The sequence below is a fragment of the Ahaetulla prasina genome, chromosome 1 (genome assembly GCF_028640845.1).
Source record: "Ahaetulla prasina isolate Xishuangbanna chromosome 1, ASM2864084v1, whole genome shotgun sequence".
NCBI lineage: Eukaryota > Metazoa > Chordata > Lepidosauria > Squamata > Colubridae > Ahaetulla > Ahaetulla prasina.
The window spans coordinates 2,871,813-2,893,517 of record NC_080539.1 but is presented as its reverse complement, the minus strand read 5'-3'; the positions used below and the strand labels follow the sequence as shown (position 1 = coordinate 2,893,517).

The window sequence follows — 21,705 nt, the reverse complement described above, 5'->3', positions numbered from 1 at the left end:
CACTGGAAAAAGTGACTTAGGATCATTTTTCACAGGTGCAACCTTTATAACATCCCTATGATCATGTGATCAAAACTCAGCTGCTTGGCAACTGGTTCATATTTATGACCATCGCTGTGTCCCAAGATCATGTAATCAACTTTTGTAACCTGACAAGCAAAATCAATGGGGAAACCAGATTCACTTAATAACCAAGTTACTAACATACCAGCTGCAGCGAATACACATAACAACTGTGGCAAGAAAGGTTGTAAAATGGGGCAAAATTCACTTAACAAATGTCTCACTTAACAACAGAAATTTTGAGCTCCATGGCGGTCGTAAGTCGAGGGCTACCTGTATTTATTCACCTTGAATATCATTCCCATTTTGTGAATGAAAAAAATAAGACCAAATAGCAGTGTTATTATTTCTCAACTGAAGAATCAAAATCAAGGGTCCCACATCAAAGCCCCATTTTTATGCCTGCTTAATTGCAAACCTCAGGCTGGTAGTGCAGCTGTTCCAAATCCTTCACTCAATTCCCCTTAACAAAGGGAAGCCTTCTTAAGAAAAAAACACTGACAGTAGTTCCTAATCCTCACAGAACGACTGTCGTTTCCTGCTTTCCTATGTGCCTGTTTTTATTGTTGTCCGCACTGGCAATGTGATTATACGACAGCACCTGCCTAGTTTATGACAAAATGAGACAAAGCAGTGAGATTGGCTTCTAATATTCCCATAAAAGCAGCTCCCTGCTAGAAGAAACTATGCCAAAGATAATGAACATGTCAACACCAGCTCCATATACTTTACCCCGAGACGGAAGCTGTGATATTATAGGTCCCAGGCACCAACAGTCTATAATAGTCACCAAACTGTCCAGTCGTAATGTTGTGAGCAATCCCAGCCACAGCAATGCTTGCATTTTCCAAGGCAGCCCCAGTGACCGAATCTCTCACAAATCCTTTAATTCCAATGTGTACCTGTATTAAATAAATAGGAATTAGATCCAAAACACGTTGTAAATATATTCAGTATCATGAGGCTACATTATTCCTCTCATGTTCAGTAACTAGTTAATTTCATGCTAAGCGATCTGTGCAATATTCTTTTTTTTTTCTCATCCAAGGACTATAACGAGGAAAAATTGGCATAGAATAGCACATTTCTTACATAACAAGAGCAGCTAGGCAGTATCACCAGAAGGTTGGCATGAATCAAAAACTAGTGCACGGATATACATGTAACTTGACAGTATGCCTGTGAATTTTTATATTATGAATTTCTTCTACATAAAGTTCAGTATACTAGAAAGAGCAACTACATTAATCTTTAGATTGAAGGAAATGTCATAGATTTTATCAGCTTATGTTCACTGTTTTAGATTTCTTTTTCTGTAACCAGGGGATTGTTTCTGTCACAGCTACTGAAAGGGAACACAGGCTGTCTTTCAAAAAACAAAATGCCAAGAAAAACAAAGAGGATAGTTGTGTGTTTTTGAGTCATGCTTATAAAAGCGAAAAGATGGCTCTTACAGATAAACATGCCATTTTTGTGCACTGCTTCTATCAAAATGCTTCACTCAAAACAGATGGTGAATTCATGTGGCTTTAAAACATAAAATTATGTTCAAGAAGGTTCACAAAGCACATCATTATTTATTGTTAGGGCTATCGACAGGAACTTCAATAAATATTCATGTGGCAACTGGCAGGTATAAAAGGGAATGTTACATTAAAGTATTTGTTACCTATTACTTTGTACTGATTTCATATTCAGCATTATTTACCAATCATTAATAAAACAAATGAGACAGAGTTGTCTTTCTTCATTATGTCATTTTTTCTTTGATGTGACCTAATAATGGGTTGTCGCTTCGCAGTGAGGCCGTAGCCTACTTTTTGATACCTTGGTGGGATTGGGCATATCTTGCTCCCATTTCATAAAAGAGCTCGAGACAGAGCACATATTAAGAAGCTCACGGAGTAAAGTGAAATAATTTCTTCCATGGCTAGAAGACTGAGGAAGGTATCAATAAATTTATGGCCAATTGCTGCGATTTATGCAAAGTCAACTATTAATTTATGAGACATGGCCTGAAAGCATCCTCAACACAGCTCTTGTGGGAAATAAGCAATACTATGCCTTTTATTTATTAAATTTTTATCCTGCCTTTATTACTTTATAAGTTACTCAAACAAAGAGTCATCTTTGTTGAGATGGGTAGCATACAAGTTTGACAGATATAAATAATACGCGTTTCTCCTCTTTTTCCCCCACAACAACCATCCTGTGAGTTGAACTAGGCTGACAAAGAGGGTCTGGCCCAAAGACACCCAGTTGGTTTTCAAGGCATGTCAGGACTAAAACTCCCAATCTCCTGGTTTCTATGCCAGCATCTTAACCAAACTGGCTCTCTTTAAGTAAACTCTTTAAGTGAAAAAGCATTTGTGCAAATATTCAGCTAATCAAACAAAATAGGCAACAGGAACTGAAACTATAATAAAAAGGCAGCAAAAGACAGCCTCAGGATAAGATATCATTTTTTTAGACTTTACAGTTACGGCTTCTAAATGTGTTTTATGCATGGTCCTAAATATTTCTGTAAAAGATGAAAAAAGGGAAGAGATTTATACACATGATCACTATACCCTGGCAGAATGAATGATCAGAACAAGTTCAGGCAGTTTCATATGCTGCTGCAATCTATGCCTTAAGGCTTAAGCCATTTGGTTTAAAAATAAAGACCTTCTCCTCGGGGAACTCAGATGAAAGAAAACTATTTCCATGCCTAAAGGATTTCGTGCAACAGATTTAGATATCCGAGTGCTCTGCTCTCAGTGTGTGACAAGGTGACTAATTCCCTGAGACCTGTAAAAACAGTAATGCTGAAAACAATGACAAACCATGATCTGTCCCTGTATTAACTGATATTTCATTAATCTTTGTGGTGATTGCCAGGCTGCAACTTTCGGGAGAATTTTAGTATATGCACAACAAATAAATGACAAAATGACAAAAGTTCATTTTTATTTTAGCTCCTCTGATATTGAAAGGGGGTTCCTATGCAGTTATAATTATTGAAAAAAGAAAATTATCAATGCTATTGCTGACATATGAGCAACTCAACATTGACAGCATCCCGTGCTACATTCAAAAAGGACAAATGACTCCTTAAACAGAGTTAATCCTTTTGTCTAGAGCTGGACAACACCCCGAACCATTTTGCTGTATGCAACGAAATTTCATTTTAATGAATGCTGATTAGTGTACATTTAAAGTGGCAATAAAGTTATTCTAAGTTCTAACCACAGATTACACAGATGAGCTTCAACCCCAAAAGGACACTAATTGTGATTCACAGCCACCAAAGTGATGAAGTTTCTAGGATTAGGATACAATAATCTGAACTGTAAAACCATGGAATGGCTTAATATACCATGTCTGTATGGTTAGGGGTTGGCTCCATGATCAGCCATTCTTTAATTAGACCTTGAAAGGTAGGGTTTGCATATACTTGTGATACAGGTAGTCCTTGACACAATAGTTCATTTGGGACCATTCGAAGTTAACAGTGGCACTGAAAAAAGTGACTTAAGAACATTTTTCACACTAATGACCATTGCAGCATCCCCATGCTCATGTGACTTAATGCCAGCCGGATCTCTAGCATGGTTTCCTGACGTTTGCTTGCTCTCAGCTGCCATAGAAAGGGGGAGGGGTGCATTGGGCATTTGGGATGGGGAAGTGAGACGTCCCATGAGAACTGGAAGGGAGATTTGCACTCATGCATGCTGAGTGGAGTTGTTTATACTTCTTCATGGCTAACCATCCTGAGACTCCAGAGGTGAGAAATACCTGCAGAGGAGCTTTCCCATAATATTTTACTGGTTGTTGGCTGACCTCTTGGTGCTGGGACTCCAGGGACAGGGACTTGGGGTGACTTTCAATGTGTAACTTTCAGGCGGTTTGTTTCAGATCTTGCCTCACTTTTGCTGCTATCAGTTCATTCTTAGTAAAAGTACCGGTACCTCCTCTCTAAATCAATGGAGTCAGTGGGTTTCTTTCTTATGGTTTGAAGGGAGGAATCTCTGACATTTACATTCAAACACTTGCCAGATGACTCAGATTTATGACAGTTGTGTCCTGGGATCATCTGATCCCCTTTTGCAACCTGACAAGCAAAGTTAATTGGGAAGCCAGATTCACTTCACAACCATGTGACTCACTGAAGTGATTCACTTAACAGTGGTGGCAAGAAAGATCGTAAGATGAGGCAAAACTCACTTAACAAATTTCTCACTTAGTCACATAAATTCTGGGCTCAATTGTGGTCTTACGTTGACAATTACCAGTAATCAATAGCTGAATACAAGGAATACCATTTAGTCTGATGTGTGACTAATTACCAGTGTTGACTTTAGATATGAAAGAGAGATCAGGACAGGAAGTAACTTTGAAAGAACTATGTGTTCTTTGAGATAAAGTATTTCTAAGCACACACAGCTACAGTGACAGAATTTAGATAATATAAATGACACTGAATAAAGCTTGTGAAGATCCAACCAGATGCCTTTACTCTGGGCAAATGAAAGAAAAGGAACCTGAGTGAGGGGGGGAAAATTACTTATTCCCTGCTTAGTTGGGTAATTGTTAAATGTGTTGATAAGAAACTGAGACAAAGATCTGATTAACACAGATCTAATTATAGCTTGCTTAGCCATTAATTTAATAAATAGGATATGATTAAGTGGAATTACAAAACTGCTAAAACCAAACACACTTATTATTATAGCTTAGTATATATCTCTAAACCAAAGTCTTTTTGTGATTTGAAACAAAGAAATTCAAACATGGATCAGTGACACTTCCTTCTCTTTAAATGTTACCTGAATTTTGGTATACCACAATTACATTTTCTCTTATTTCATTTGGTATGAATCATGCTAAGCTTTATAGGGTCATAAAACAATAATACGAACATTAAAAATTGTGTACTTGGTCCAATTTATGAGTCAAAACGGATTAGGCAGAGTTGACATTCTGACAAACAAGAAGCATATTCAAAATCTACGGCAAAAAAAGCCCAGACAGAGATGAATAAAGTCTTTTCATTTTCTAGAACAAAGACAGACTCAAATATACATGGATTGTTTTTGGTAACAGTCAAGAAAGAGTTAAAGTCAAATCTTACTTTTTCAATGAAAGTGAGCAAAGATTCCCTGTTATTCAGCCATTCTTGCTCAAGCTGAGAAGCTGGCGGGTATTTGCAACAGGAAAGTTCAAATGTGACCTCAAAGCAGTTAGCCCAAAGATAGTTATAATCTTGCATTCCACCTAAGGAATTTAAAGAAAAAATTGTGAAATAATGTAAGCAAAGAACAATCTTTTGCATCAACAGGCTTCTCTTCACATGATTTCAAATTAGCATTTTTCAGTAGGCAGGAAAACCATTTGTGCCATGAAAAAAAAGGTTTCAACTTTCAAAGAAACAAAGGACCATTTAGGAGGGGAAAACCAGAAAGGTGTCTGCTACTTTAAAATTGGAATTTTGAGATCATGCAACTTCCCTATTTGTCATATTTATTTATTTTGTCACAACATCATGCAAAGAGATTATATCATATATAAACATATATATGAGTAAATATTAGGAGGTATAAGCATATATACATGTTTACAAAAAAACCTTAACAGGTTAATATGTAGGAGTCCTGATTTTTCATTATGTCTGAGGCATTTTATTATACTCATCTTTTCTTTTTATTCTTCAGTAGGTCAATACTTGATGCTTAGAATTGGCCTAAGCTTTCAAGTCTACGATATTAATATTTAAATATTAAATATTTATACTACTACTATTAATCGTTTCATAGTTCCCATCACCAATCTCTTTCCACTTATGACTGTATGACTATAACTTGTTGTATAACTTGTTGTTGTATAACTTGTTGCTGGCAATCCTTATGATTTATATTGATATATTGATCATCAATTGTGTTGTAAATGTTGTACCTTGATGAACGTATCTTTTCTTTTATGTACACTGAGAGCATATGCACCAAGACAAATTCCTTGTGTGTCCAATCACACTTGGCCAATAAAATTCTATTCTATTCTATTCTAAATATTTATGTTAATTTAAATGTATTTAAGTACCACATTGATATAATTTTTATCCTTCACTCAATCTAAAGGGTGGGATTGTAGATTCATATATATACACACACATTTTTTTGAAAAACTAATAATAAAGTGCATGTCCCTCCCCATTTTTATCATTATTATACTCCTATTAAGTAGGTTAAGCTGTGCCTATCCAAAAATGTACCTATCTAAAGTCCCAAAGAAAGTTAATCAGAACCTGAAAAACAAGGTGTCCCTATTCCAATGCTAATTTAACATGACAATAGCTCTTAAGGTTAGCAAAATAACTTCTCCAGATTTCAAAGCAGGAATGCCAAATTCGGCAGCAAAACAATAAACAAATGAAAGCGCACCCTGGACAAATATGAAATTTTGCCGTTGCCATGGAAAGACATATAGCAAATCCTTGTTCTTGGCACATTTAAAATACAATGTGAAAAAAACGTACAGGTAGTGCTCATTTAGCGACTGCCTCATTTAGCAACCATTTGCAGTTACGTGAACAATGCTGTAACATTTAATGGACAAACAGCTAAAAAACAGTCACAGGATTCTGTTTTTATAGAGGACAACTGTGGTGTGATTACTATATGCTCAAAAGGGGAAAAGTTCAATTCTACCCACAATATAGGAATAGTCAGTGAGAATGATGGAATTTGCAAAGATGGCTAAATTGACTTCTTTGATCAGAGAAAAGACTGGAAACCTGCAGATTTTTTTTGCATGAAACAAAAAAAAAAAAGCACTTTGAGGCTTTGATGATTAGGGAAAAAAAGCTAGATAATTTTGTAATCATAACAGTTAAGAGATAACTTTGCAATTACAGAATACCTATATCGTATTTGCTCTAAAGGAAGTTTGCAGCATCCCACAGTCATGGGACCTCAATTCACAATGGTTTTTGAGGAAGCAGATTATCTGCACCCTTTTTGGTTGGGGTTCCTGCTAGGTATAGTGCTGAGTCATTTGTAGAGGGCCTTTGGAAAACATGGATGGGGGTGGTGCATCCATCATTGCCTCTGGATCTCTCCGAGGCTTTTGATAACATTGATATTATTAAATTTGTATTGCAAAATGAGGATCCAAATTGTTGAGGCAATATGCTGACTTTGTAAAAGGGCTGTAAAGCACTGTCAAGCGGTATATAAGCCTAAGTGGAATTCAGAGGTGGGTTTCAGCAGGTTCTGACCAGTTCTGGAGAACCGGTAGTGGAAATTTTGAGTAGTTTGGAGAACCGGTAGTAAACATTCTGGCTGGCCCCACCCCCATCTATTCTCTGCCTCTCAAGTCCAGCTGATCGGGAGGAAATGGGGATTTTGCAGTAACCTTCCCCTGGACTGGGGAGGGAATGGAGATTTTACAGTATCCTTCCTGTTATGCCCACCATGTCACACCCACCAAGCCACACCCACAGAACTGGTAGTAAAAATTTTTGAAACTGTAAACTTGTAACTATACACTGTAAGCCGCCCTGAGTCTTCGGAGAAGGGCGGGATATAAATGTAAATAAATAATTAAAAAAAAAAAAAAAACCACCATTGGTGGAATTGCTATTGCTATGCTGGATTGCTATTGCTATTTTGGAGACTCACAATACTAAAACACGAGACATACATTAACCACCAGTAAAAAAATAAAAATAAAATGGCAGGATAACAAAATGGGGAGGAAGGAAGCAGAGTCTTCGCTCTCCCTCATTAAAAGCTCAGGTGGAAAACCCAGGGCAGGGTGAGGGCCATCTGGATCTTGGGAGAAACCTCATTCCAGAGGTCACGGTGTTAGGAGTGGATGTGTGTGTGCTATTTTGTAGTGATTCTTCTCCTTTATTTGGCGTCAGTTTCTCTCCACTTCTATCTAACATTGACATGAAACCGATGGACAAGGTCATCTAACAGCACAGAGTGAGAGATCAGCTGATGATGCTCAGTTCCACCTCTGGCCAAACAAATGAGGCCACTGAGGTGCTTATTCAGTACCTGGAGGCTGTGAGGGGCTAGATGTGCAAGAACAGACTGAAACTCAAGATGGAGTGGCTTTGGCTTTTGAGGTCTCCTGAATTCAGCTATTTTTCATCCCTAATTGGCAATGGACTAGCAGTTCCCCCGGAGTTTGCTAGTCCTTCTAGACTCATGGCTTGTTTGAAGAGTAGGTGCCACCTTGGCTAGGGGACTTCTGTACATATTTGTGTGCCAACTGACAATTCACTTCCCAATTGGATAATTGCAATGTGCTGAACATACAGCTCTCTTTGAAAAGTAATTAAAGTTCCAAATAGAATAGAATAAATAGAGAATAGAATAGACAACAGTACTAAGATAGGATAGGAATAGGAGGAATAGGAATGAAATGGCATAGAAAATAGAATAGAGTATAGTTAAGTAGAGTAGAGTAGGGTAGAGTAGAGTAGAATAGGGAATAGAACAGCGGAGAACACCCTTCCGAACCGAAGGTAAGTAGATTTCACCCCTGATGTGGTTTCACATGTTTTCACATGATTTGCTTGTCCGTGTGGCCGGTTTCTGGCTGGGAGTGGGGGTTAGGGACCCCAATCCAAAAGGTCCCAACTCTCCCAACCGTCCCAAAGACCAAGCTAAAACCCAGACACCGAGCCAGAATGCTAGACGAGCTTAATAGAGGTAGGCTGAGTTATTGTGCTAGGAGTATTTTAGTGTTGTGTCTTGTCTAGAATGGTAGAGATTTCATTCTATTGTTTCAATTTTCAATTGTAAGGCTCTCAGAATTCATGTCTAACATGGGCATCTGTGGGAATTTTCCAAGTGGATAATTAGCTTTATGTAACATGGGAAACTGTCTGAAGGACTTAAAGAGATACTGTAAATACTAGAGTGTGCCAAGGAAGATTTTCTCTTAAGCAAACACACAAGTTTTGAAGTTCACATATACTAACAGATCTGCTTATAAAAGCGAGCAGCGCCAGTTTGTCATATTATAATTATTTTAATGAAGAGAGAAACAGATTGCAAGAAGGTTTTTACCCAATAAATGCTGTGAAGCACAAAAAAAGCAGGAATCAGGAAACATGATTGGGAACAGCTGGTCTCTGTGATATATGTTTTAAAAAAGAACTACAATTTAAAAACACATGGCATATGAGAAAATGAAGTAGAAGAAAAAAGAAAAAGAAAAACTGAGATGCAGAAGCTAACATTTGTTTCAAGTATTATTACTGCTGCCATAAAATATAGCAGTGGGGACACATTGGTATTTTATGACTTTTAGGTTTGTGATATTTTAATATTGTTCTTGTTAATTGTCAGAGGTTGTGAATTATAGCAGTATACTTTAAAAAATGTTTCCCATCAGGAGCCTTATAAATGATGAGGGATTGTGGGACTTTTATTTCAAAATACTTGGAGAGCATCACACTGCTTGTTATATATACAACGTACATTTTCCTGTTATGATAGGGAAGAATTCATTGACAATTCATAGTTTTCTACCTAACAGATGAATCTGTAAATACGAAAAAAGAAATTATGCTTCTACAAGGATATCCTGGTTTGAGTTGAGTAATAATTTTAAGTTTTACAACTATTTACTCATTCTATTTCCTTGTACGGTACATTAAATGCAGCAATCCTTGTAAATATAATTAGCTCGTATCTTATTCCACTATTTGGGTGTGTTTGCTATGATGAAAGAGAGAGAGAGAAATAGGGGCTATAACAGGAAAAGAGATAATAATTACTGATAAAAAGAGATGGCTTTCTTTAAATAAGACATTTGGCCAGTGTAAAAATCTGCTGACTAAATTATTAAATTTTAAATTATTACAATGAAATCATTAGCTTATTTGGCTAAAAAGTTATTTTTCTCATTAGATCTGACACCTACCTATCTTACTCATGACAAAATTTAATAAATAAATAAATAATAATAATAAAATTAATGAAGTCCTTATATAAAACTATTAATAGGCATAATTCATGGCTTCAAAATTCTATTTCTTTTCCATTGATAACAATGAACTACCGTAATCTTATTTTGATAAGTAGAGTTTGAAATGTGGTTGTTTAATCCGTTTATCACTAATTTAGATGAAGTTATTGAAAAAGAAATCAGAATCGTTAGGTTGAGAGCATTTAATTAGAATAAAAAATATGTATACTTCTTTAACCCAACATAAAGAATAATATAAAGAGACTCTAAATCCTAAATCTAAACACTTAATTCATTTTTAATTTAATCAAATTTATAGGCTAAATTAAAGCTACTATTTCTAGGCAGCTTACAAAATGTAAAACAATTATATTATTTAAACTTTAATAGAAAATTATCAACACTCACTCCACACACTTACAGTATAAAGACAACAAAACCAACTGCAGAATTGCAAAAAAAAAAAAAAAATCAGGAATATATAGGTTGATGTTAAAAATGTCTATTGTTTAAGAAATCAACTACCAAACACATCCTGGACAGATACTTGTAAACATGCTTTCGGATAGATCTTAGATGTTCTTTATGATGCTGAATGTATTTTCAGGATCACAAATAATTTTAACTAATTGAATATACTTGTTCAGCTGCTATACCAAAGCTAACCATTGGTATAACATACAGTATATGCAATCCTTTGTTCAATCAACAGCAACACCAAAAGCACATAATTAGCCATGGAAATACCTGTCACAAATAGAGACATCAGCACAACAGATTTTGTAATTTTTTTCTCTACTATGTTAAATGCCTCAATGTATCTACTTTTCTTCATAAATAAACCTTACTATTCATAAGATTGGAATATAATACTCTCGTTAATTGCTCTTCTATGTGCTTTTGCAATCTTTCCTAGCAGTTGAGTATTTCATAAATTATTGCAACAGAAGCCAGAGTCTCATTCTTCCTTGTGGAAGGCCTGGATGAATAACCAGGGCTTCATGGTTCTTACAATACAGAATACAGAATAACAGAGTTGGAAGCAACAGCAGTGTGTGTGTGTGTTTGTGTTTATGTGTGGAAGGGGGGGCATCTAGTTTTTTTTTGGGGGGGACGTCATTCTTTAGGTTCTACTACAGAAGGCATACTTCTAGGGTTCCAATAGATATTTAATTGAATCCTGCAGGATCTAACTACCTAGGCAGATACTGAAGGAGACAGTTTTATTGCTTCCTGGATCAAAGAGACCTTCAGACCATCATTCATTCCTTGTCAGTTCACGGCTTGACTACTGCAGCACACTCCACGTGGGGCAAACCTTGAAGACCCCCCAGAAACTTCAATTGGTCCTAAGTGCCTGGGTGGGCAGGACTCAATATGCCCATGTAACACTTCTGCTTCATAAGCTGCATTAATTTGATGATTTACTTCTGAGCACAATTCAAAGTGCCGGTTATTCCTCACAAAGCCTACATGCCCCAGGGCCTGGTTACTTGTCTCCCATATTAAGCAGAATAAGACCAGCTGCATCCATCCATCTTCAAGTGGAATGTATAGCATTCTTCTAACTTTGTGGATCTAGAGGGAAATTCAACCAATTGCAAAATGCCCAAACAAGCCATACAACAAGTGCTTTGGCTTAACATCTGCTCCATACAGGTAGTCCTCGACTTACAACGATTCTTTTAGTGACCGTTCAAAGTTACAACGGCACTGAAAAAAGGGACTTGGGACCAGTTTTCACACTACCGTTGCAGCAGCATCCCCATTTCACACGATCCAATTTGAGACACTTGGCAACTGACTCAGTTATGACGGTTGCAGTATCCAGGGGGTCATGCGATCCCCTTTTGTGACCTTCTGACAAGCAAACACAATAGGGAAGCCAGATTCACTTAACAACTGGTTTACTAACTTAACAAATGCATCTAACAATGGTGACAAGAAAAGTTATAAAGGGGGAAAAAACTCAATTAACAAATGTCTCACCTAGCAACATAAATTTTGGGCTCAATTGTGGTTGTAACTCGAGGATTAGTTATACGAGTTAAACCCGATGGTTTCTTGATATATTGCTTTACTGAGAACAACAATGACATTTAAACAAGCAGAATCTATAGCCACCACTGGCCCTGTTGCTAGGATACTTTCTTTTTGGTAGCGTATTTCTCTATAAAGCAGGTTATTTCCAACCTTATCTCTACATCGAAAGGCTTCGATCAATTAGCTGGCAATCAAGTCAATTGAGCAACCTACCTTCTACATCATACCACTGAGCTCCATTGGTGATGCCATCTTTGAAGGTTTCTTTCTCTTCCCCAGGACAGTTTGGGGTGCCCGTTTTCATGATGGGATGGTTTGAAGCATAGGCTTTGGCCAGGTATCTGAAAACTTCGTCATCAGCTGATTTACTGTATATTCCAGAGGACTTGTGTGACTTTGAGTCATCAAATGGATAGCTTGCAACAACGGTTCCCCCATGAAAGTTCCCAGAAAGCACAAACCTGTATTAAAAAACAACAACAGAACAACACTAATAAAAATCTCAGCAGTTTGGAGGTAAAGGGTATTTATTTTCCTGCCAAAAGTAATTGTGTTTGAATCAGCAGCAGCAAAACCAAATTGCAGAATCTTCAATGAATACCTGAAAGCTACGTAACCTCATGTCAAAAAAGGGGGAATGCCCTAAATATATCAGATCGATTGCAGCAGATGAGAAATTCTAGCTTTACTTAAATATCGTCTCCAGTTACTTTCTTTCCAGCAGTACAAAAAGGATATGATACCTTTCAATGTTAAGCAAGCTAGCATCAAAAGAATTCTTTTTAAGAATTGCTGTGTGCCAACCAGAACATTACATTATATATTGAAAAATGATGAACAGGATTCAAACGTTTATTAATTCCTTCACTAATTTATTCATAGGCTACTTTTAAAACCGAAGCATTCATAAGGAAATAAATCAATCGGAACAGAGCTGGAAGGGACTTCCGAAGTCTTCTAGTCCAACCCCCTGCTCAAGCAGGTGACCCCATTTCAGACAAGTGACTGTCCAGTCTCTTCTTAAAAGCCTCTAGTGATGAAGAACCCACAACTGATTAATTGTCCTCATTGTTAGGACATATTAAAAAGTTTTTTTTACTATCTGTAAGCCTCTTAGAGTCACGTTATCAATGAGATGGGCAACATATAGATTTAAATAAATAAAGACCTGGGGGACTCTATTTCAGTATTTGAGAGGCTGCCACAAAGAAGGGGGGGGGATCAACGTCTTCTCCAAATGAAGAGCAGGATTTCGCCGCGAGCTGAAAACATACCTATTCTTCCGAGCAGGACTGGCTTAATAGAGATTTTTAATTCGTTTTAAATGGGGTTTATTTTTATATTATGTATTTTATATTTAAATTTAGGCCATATGGAATAAGTTTTTAAAATAGTTTTTATTGTAATATATTGTATTGTTTTATTTGGCTGTTCACCGCCCTGAGTCCTTCGGGAGACGGGCGGTATAAAAATTAAAATATTATTATTATTATTATTAAAACGCTTGCCTTCAGATGGGTTTGCCATCAGCAATCAGCACCCAGAGGAGCATAGATTAACTCCAAGGTTAATATCAGACCACCAATCAAGTAAACAATACCCCAATCAAGAAACTGCCAAAGAAGCCAACATCAAACAGTTTAACCAAAGGCTCTCCAAGACCACCCCCACCAACACTGACAGGGCAAGACACAAGAATATAAACTGACAGCAAACTCCTTACTAGCACTGATGATGTTACCTGGATGGGTCGTGAAATGTCTGCAAGAAGACAAGCAAACTCTGAGAACACCAGAGTATAAGTATGAGTATGTAATAACTATATTAATTGGATATAATGAAAGGAAACAATAGGACTGGAACAGTAGGCACTCTTGTGCTCTTATGCCCATCCCTTACAGATCTCTTAGGAATGGGGTGAGGTCAATAGTAGACAGTTTTTAGTTGAAGCTTTGGGGATTTTGGGAAGAGACCACAGAGTCAGGTAGTGCATTCCAAGTATTAACAACTCTGTTACTGAAGTCATATTTTCTGCAATCAAGATTGGAGCGGTTCACATTAAGCTTAAATCTATTGTGTGCTCGTGTATTGTTGCAATTGAAGCTGAAGTAGTCTTTGACAGGAAGGACATTGCAATAGATGATTCTACGAGTTAAACTCAGGTCATGTCGAAGGCGGCGGAGTTCTAAGTTTTCTAAACCCAGGATTTCAAGTCTGGTGGCATAAGGTATTTTGTTGTATTCAGAGGAGTGGAGAACTCTTCTTGTAAAATATTTCTGGACACGTTCAATTGTATTGATGTCAGAAATGTGGTATGGGTTCCAGACAGTCGAGCTGTATTCAAGAATTGGTCTAGCAAATGTTTTATATGCTTTGGTTAGTAGTGTAGTGTTTCTGGAGAAGAAGCTACGCAAGATTAGGTTTACAACTCTTAAAGTCTTTTTTTGTGATGTAGTTGCAGTGGGCTTTGGCACTTAGATCATTTGATATGAAAACTCCAAGATCTTTAACAGGGTGGGGGTCATCTCTAAGGTAATGTCCACCAAGCTTGTACTTAGTGTTTGGGTTCTTTTTTCCAGTATGTAAGACTGAGCATTTGCTGGTTGAGATTTGGAGTTGCCAAGTTTTAGACCTAAAACTTTATACATAAGTGCTGCCTTATTCCTAGTTGTGGTGGGCACCCCACCTCTTAATTGGGCGGTGCAACTTCTGGTCTTACATACATACATACATAAATACATACATATATATATATATATATATATATGTTTTCTGAGGTTTTCCCGGGTGTTTGTATCTTTGGTTATTTGGGTTTTCTCCCGCATAAAATTGGAAGTGTCTTGGCGACGTTTCGACGAAGTCTCATTCGTCATCTTCAGGCTTCAGCTTCGTGCTTCTGGGAACTCCACTGCTTGCACTGCTGCTCAAACAGCAGCAGTGCAGCTCACCAGCTCAAATCCCCCTGCAACTCAGACTAATCTGAGCACAACCAAGCCCCCACCCAAACAGGACACACCCCCATCCAATCAGAGCACAAAAAAAACCCCCATCCAATCAGAGCACAGCCAAGCTCCCACCCAATCAGTTCAAACCCCCACTAGCAGTTAAAAAGGAAGAAACAGCTGCAATCACACATTGCTCCCAGAAGCAGGAAGCTGAAGCCTGAAGATGACGAATGAGACTTCGTCGAAACGTCACCAAGACACTTCCAATTTTACGCGGGAGAAAACCCGAATAACCAAAGACCTACACACACACACACACATATATATATAATGTATTATATATCCATGTGTGTATGTATTACAATATATATATCGTAATATATTATAAATATATAAAGAATTCTATACATATATACAGGCATGCATATATATATATATACACACACACACACAACCCTAAAGCAGGAGCTGCCCCGCCCACCTCAGAGGGGCGTGGCCACCACTAGGAACAAGGCGGCGCTTCAAAGCGCACACCCGGCAAGCCCCGCCCCCCACGTGCGCTTCCTCCTCCTCCTCCTCACCGGTTGCGCCGCATCCACTCCATCAGCGCGCGCACTTCGGGCACGGCGGCCAGATCCGGCTGTGCGGCGCCGAACTGGTCGGGGAAGCTGCGGTTGAGGTCGAGGCCCCGTCCGTTCTCCCGCCCGCCGACTCCCTGGCAATCCCCTTCCCGGGATCGCGCGAAGCCGTCCGGGTTGAGGCTGGGCAGGAGGAAGAGGTCGGTGGTGCTGAGGAGGAGGCGGGTCCGGGGATCCCCGCGAGCCCAGCCGGCCACCAGTTCCCGGGCCAGCCGCACCAGCAGCTGCCGGCCCAGCGCTTCGTCGCCGTGCATGTTGGCCACCAGCTTCACCTGAGGGCGGCCCGCCAGGGGAGGCCCGCCGCCGCCGTCCCCGCCCGGGAGGCCTTCGCTGAGGCGCAGCACCCACAGCTCGCGCCCCTGGTTGGAGCGGCCGATGGAGAAGCGCCGCGCCAGGCCTCGCGGAGCCTCCTCCTCAGAGAGCCGCCTCAGCGCCTCGCCCAGCTCGGCGTCGTCCAAGTAATGCGGGGCCTCCGAGGAAGAAGAAGAAGCGGCCTCGGCCTTCTTGATATGCGCCGCCGCCCGGGCCCCGCCGCCCCGCCACGAGAGCAGCAAAAGGAGCGGAAGCCACGGCCTCCAAGCCGCGCAGGGCCGGCCTCGACCCGCCATCACGCCGCTTGGCTTCTGACAGGTAGCCGCCGCCTCAAACCTCAGCGAGGATAACGCTCCTGAGGTAACTCGACACCCGATTGGTGCGCCGGGAAGAGAGCAGCCGGCCAATCAGAAAGGGGCGTGAAAGTATCCACTAGGGAGATTCTCCGGGAGCCAATGAGGGCCCGAGGATGTAGCGGCGGAAGGCGGGCTAAGAACCCATAGGGCGAAGCCGAAAGGGGCGGGGATAGTTCGTTCGACCTAAGCGCCGCAAGTTAGGAGTGGGGAACGATACGTGGAAAGCCGGGGTGGAGTCAATGAGGTAAGGGAGACGGGTGGGGTGATAGAAGGCGGGTCCAAAGAGAAGTGGGCGGGAATAATGAATGATGACGACCAATGAGAAGGGGAATAACAGGTGGCGGGATGGAGTCAATGTGGTAAGGGAGACGGGTGGGGTGATAGAAGGCGGGTCCAAAGAGAAGTGGGCGGGAATAATGAATGATGACGACCAATGAGAAGGGGGATAACAGGTGGCGGGATGGAGTCAATGAGGTAAGGGAGGCGGGGTAAAGGGCGTGTCCAAGGACAGTTGGGCGGGAATAATTAATGACGAACCAATGAGAAGGGCGATAGCAGGTGGCGGCGGGCGGAGCCAAAGGTACAAACGGGGTCTGTCTTTTCACGTGAACGGTATAGCCACGTCAGAATGGGGAAAATCTGGAAAACGTAGTTTTATTATTTTAAAACGTTTTTATCGAATAATATCAGTTTAAAAAATAGAGGGAGGTATAGTTTATTGGTGCTTAAAGGGCAGATTCTCTGAAAAATAATGCTAGGCTTCTCTGCAGTTTAAATTAGTGCCTGAAAATTGAATTTATCTGGAGGCTGGGAGGCAAAAAAAATAGAATAAATAAATAAAATGAAAAAGCGAATGTGATGATTTTTCTGCCTTTTGCAACTAGTTGTGCACTGTTTTTGCAGGTAAACGGCGCCATTGATTAGGCTGTCAGTTGATAGGATCAACTTGGGTCAAATGCATCTCTCTCTGAATGTGTGAATGAATTGAGTTTCACAGAGGGAAGAGTCACACAGTGAAACGAAGCTTAAATAAAACACTACCCTCTGGTCTTATTTTCAGGATCTGCTTTATGTATCAGCAGAAAAATACCAATTAAGAAAAACAACATTCACAAAGGGTTAAGTTCAGTGGTGAAATGTAGATTTTGTTACTACCGGTTCTGTGGGCGTGGCTTGGTGGGGGGTGGTACTGTGACTGGGTGGGCGTGGCCAACTTTATTTTTTTAACTTTTAAAACTTTTAAACTTTTCAAGGTTGACTCAGCCTTCCATCCTTTATAAGGTAGGTAAAATGAGGACCCAGATTGTTGGGGGGGGCAATAAGTTGACTTTGTATATAAATATACAAATAGAATGAGACTATTGCCTTACACAATGTAAGCCGCCCTGAGTCTTCGGAGAAGGGCGGGATATAAATTCAAAAAAAAAAAAAAAAAAGCATTTAAAAATGCTTTTAAAGGGTTCCGACAATCCCAGCTGAGCCGCGTAATCATCACGGGCTTTTTTCTTTTTTTTTTTACTTTTAAAAGCATTTTTTCGGCCGAAGAAAAAAATGTTTTTAAGAGTAAAAAGAAAAACCTCTGATGATTGCGCGGCTCAGCTGGGCATGGGGGTGGGGGGCAAGGATTTTTGCTACCGGTTCTCCGAACCACCTGCAACCATCGCTACCAGATCGGACGATCCGGTCTGAACCGGGAGCATTTCACCCCTAGTTAAGTTGTACTCAAGCTAATCTCAAGTTAGTATTTTTTTTTTAATGAAATGCATTTAATTATTCTGCAAGAGACATCATGGTTTTAGGTACATTTTTATTTTTTGTGAGTCTTTCAGTCACTTGATTCCTACGTAGCAACTACAAGCAGTGTTTGACTTACAACAGTTCATTTACAACATTCCAAGTTACATTGGCACTAAAAGAATAGAATAGAATAGAATAGAATAGAATAGAATAGAATTTTATTGGCCAAGTGTGATTGGACACACAAGGAATTTGTCTTGGTGCAGATGCTCTCAGTGTACATAAAAGAAAAGATACGTTCATCAAGGTACCACATTTACAACACAATTGATGATCAATATATCAATATAAATCATAAGGATTGCCAGCAACAAGTTATAGTCATACAGTCATAAGTGGAAAGAGATTGGTGATGGGAACTATGAAACGATTAATAGTAGTGCAGATTCAGTAAATAGTCTGACAGTGTTGAGGGAATTATTTGTTTAGCAGAGTGATGGCCTTCGGGGAAAAACTGTTCTTGTGTCTAGTTGTTCTGGTGTGCAGTGCTCTATAGCGTCGTTTTGAGGGTAGGAGTTGAAACAGTTTATGTCCAGGATGCGAGGGGTCTGCAAATATTTTCACGGCCCTCTTCTTGATTCGTGCAGTATACAGGTCCTCAATGGAAGGCAGGTTGGTAGCAATTATTTTTTCTGCAGTTCTAATGATCCTCTGAAGTCTGTGTTTTTCTTGTTGGGTTGCAGAACCGAACCAGACAGTTATAGAGGTGCAAATGACAGACTCAATAATTCCTCTGTAGAATTGGATCAGCAGCTCCTTGGGCAGTTTGAGCTTACTGAGTTGGCGCAGAAAGAACATTCTTTGTTGTCCTTTTTTAATGATGTTTTTGATGTTAGCTGTCCATTTGAGATCTTGCGATATGATAGAACCCAGAAGAAGGGAGTTAAGGCTGCTTTTCATGCTTAAGGACCACTGCAGCATCCCCACATGACCAAAATTCATCCGCTTAGCAACTGGCTCATATTTATGACGGTTGCATTGTCCTGGGGTCAGGTGATCCCTTTTGGGGACCTTCTGACCAGCAAAGTCAATGGGGAACCCGGATTCACTTAACGACCGTGTTACTAAACTGCAGTGATTCACTTAACTGTGGCACGAAAGGTTGTAAAATGGGACAAAATTCATTTAACAAATGTTTCACTGAGCAACAGAAATTTTGGGTCATAAAACGATGAATCGACGATATTGGCGAAGTCCTTGCAATTTTCTTCACAGGGTTGTGGAACTGGTTTGCCTCCATCTTCCTAGGGCAGAGCCAGAGGGGTTGGCCCAAAGTCACCCAGCCGGCCTTCATGTCCAAGGAAGGACTAGAACTCGTCACCTTGTAGTTTCTATCCTTGTTCCTTCACCACTACACGGGACTGGCTCCCTTGGGTACATATCGTAGAAACAGGCAAAAGCAACCTCAGTCCCAAAGGAATTCAGAACACTCTGATATCTTTATTATTTTTGATACACGTGAGTGTGTGCATTTACACACAATTGTGTGAGAACCCAAGAATAAAATGTGTGTGCCTGTCTCTGTATGCAGAGATTTTGTTTCTCCAATAATCTCATATTCCCTCTCTTTCTCTCTCTCTCTCTCTCACATACACACACACAATCAAAATATCACATTTTTCATTTAGGTTCGATATCCAAGATGAAAAGGGTTTGAGATGGGGCTGTCTCTACATTATTTTCTGAAATTACTTGTTGCCAGCCAGGAATAACCTAGAATCTTAGAGCTGTGAGGGATCTTCATCTAGTCCAGGGGTGGGTGGGTTGCTACCGATTCTCCCCGGTTCTTGTGAACCGGTAATGGAAATTTTGAGAGAACCGGTAAATACCACCTCTGGCTGGCCCTGCCCCTAATCTATTCGCTGCCTCCCGACTCCCAGTTGATCGGCTAGAAGAAAAAAATGAGGGCTCACTTGACAAAGAAGGGAAAAAAACCAAAACACCGCCGCTTTAAATTGAGAAGCCAGGAAGCCTCCCAACTGATCGGCTAGAATGAAAAAAATCAGGACTCGCTTCTCAGCCAGGAGAACACTTGGCAAAGAAGAAGGGGAGGGAAAAAAAAAAGATGCTGTCGCTTTAAATGGACAAGCCAAGAAGCAGCTGCTTGGAAGGAGGTTTTTACTTGCAGAAGCAAAGTGACATTCGTTTCTGGGTCAGCTGAAAAACAAATTGGATAAGAGGAGGGATTCTTATATGGTTCTATGTTTTTGAAGTTTTGGGGTTTGTGCAACATGGGCTTTGTGTTTCTAAAAAGGTTTGGGCGATTTCCATTGTGAAATATCCGGTCTTGAATGAGTTTTCTGCCTGCTTGTAAATGGAGCCGAACTTCCAGCTTCCACTTTCTATTATCTCCAAGCACCCGTAGCTGTTTTCTTCTTACAGTTTCCTTTATGCAGCTGGCAGGAATGTGAAATGAATATCAGGCAGGTTCCTTGTTAGCAGCTTGATTTTTCCTTGCTTTTCTGGAAGTCTTTTTTTTTAGGAGTAATATTTTACTTGGGGAAATGACGAGGCGGGAGTTTGATTCCTTCCCAGAGCAGGTTAGTGGGGTGGGCCTGGTCCATGGACAGACTGCGGAATGCCAGAAATCTGGGCTGCCCCAAACAAGCGAAGCCCCATCCTCAGGATATAGGCAGCACGTGAAACACCCCCCCACCCCCTCCGGTCCACGGAAAATTCTCTCCACGGAATCAGTCCCTGGTGCTCAAAAAGTTGAGGGCTGCTGATCTACTCCAACCCCCTGCCCAAGGCAGCAGCCTTTATAACCAGAGATCTCCCAACTTGGCTACTTTAAGATGTGTGCACTTCAACTCCCAGAATTCCCCAGCCAGCAATTCTGGGAGTTGGAGTCCACGAGTCTTAAAGTGTCCAAGTTTGGAGACCCCCTGCTTCATACCATCCCAAATAAATGGCTGCCCATTCTTTGCTCGAAAACCTCCACCAATGGGCAGCAAGAGACTTAAAAGCCAAAACACTCCCACCTGCAGTGACGTGGCAGTGGTGGGTCTTATCTGGGACAACAATTAAAATGCGTATAGGGAAGAGGGGAAGACTCTTGGTGGACGGGTGTAATAAAAGTAACCTGGTTCTAAATGTTAATAAAACAAAGGAGGTCATTGTAGGTTTTAGAAAGAGCCGCCATGATCATACTCCACTCAGTATCAAGGATGCAGCCATTGAGGTGGTCAACAGTATTAAGTATCTTGGGGTGCAGACAATGAACAATCTGAATTGGTCTCTCCACATGTCCTCCTTAGTGAAGCGTGCAAACCAACGTCTGCATTTCCTGCGTCGGATGAGGAGAGCGCATCTCTCTCCTTCTGATCTGGCTACTTTTTGCAAGAGCCACGATGGAGAGCGTTTTAACAAGCCGCATCACTTTTTGGTTTGGTGGCAGCAATGCCTCAGATAGAAAGTCCCTACAGAGAGTGGTGAGGACAGCGGAGAAGATTATAGGAAGCTCGCTTCCCGTTCTTCAGGATACCGCTTATAAGTGCTATATGCTTAGAGCACGAAGCATTATTAGAGACCCTGACACCCGCTTTATGAGCTGTTTCTGTTGCTCCCCTCTGGGAGGAGGTGTCG

At 40.4% G+C, this 21,705-nt stretch overlaps 2 protein-coding genes across 3 annotated transcripts in view; one reads left to right on the top strand and one right to left on the bottom strand.

Moving 5' to 3' along the window:
• CPD (carboxypeptidase D) overlaps window positions 1–16,278 on the bottom strand; it is a 45,353-nt gene extending 29,075 nt beyond the window's left edge. Inside the window, exons 1-4 of the mRNA XM_058163976.1 lie at window positions 15,599–16,278; window positions 12,286–12,533; window positions 5,177–5,319; window positions 796–965 (exon numbers count right to left, since the gene is read on the bottom strand). Coding sequence (XP_058019959.1) covers window positions 796–965; window positions 5,177–5,319; window positions 12,286–12,533; window positions 15,599–16,263 — 1,226 coding nt within the window. The 5' untranslated portion in view covers window positions 16,264–16,278. The remainder of the gene's footprint in view (window positions 1–795; window positions 966–5,176; window positions 5,320–12,285; window positions 12,534–15,598) is intronic.
• The window catches only part of TMIGD1 (transmembrane and immunoglobulin domain containing 1), a 36,007-nt gene continuing 30,445 nt past the window's right edge, over window positions 16,144–21,705 (top strand). For both annotated transcript variants that reach the window (XM_058163979.1, XM_058163978.1), the window contains exon 1: window positions 16,144–16,327. The gene's annotated coding sequence lies outside the window, so the exon portion shown is untranslated. The remainder of the gene's footprint in view (window positions 16,328–21,705) is intronic.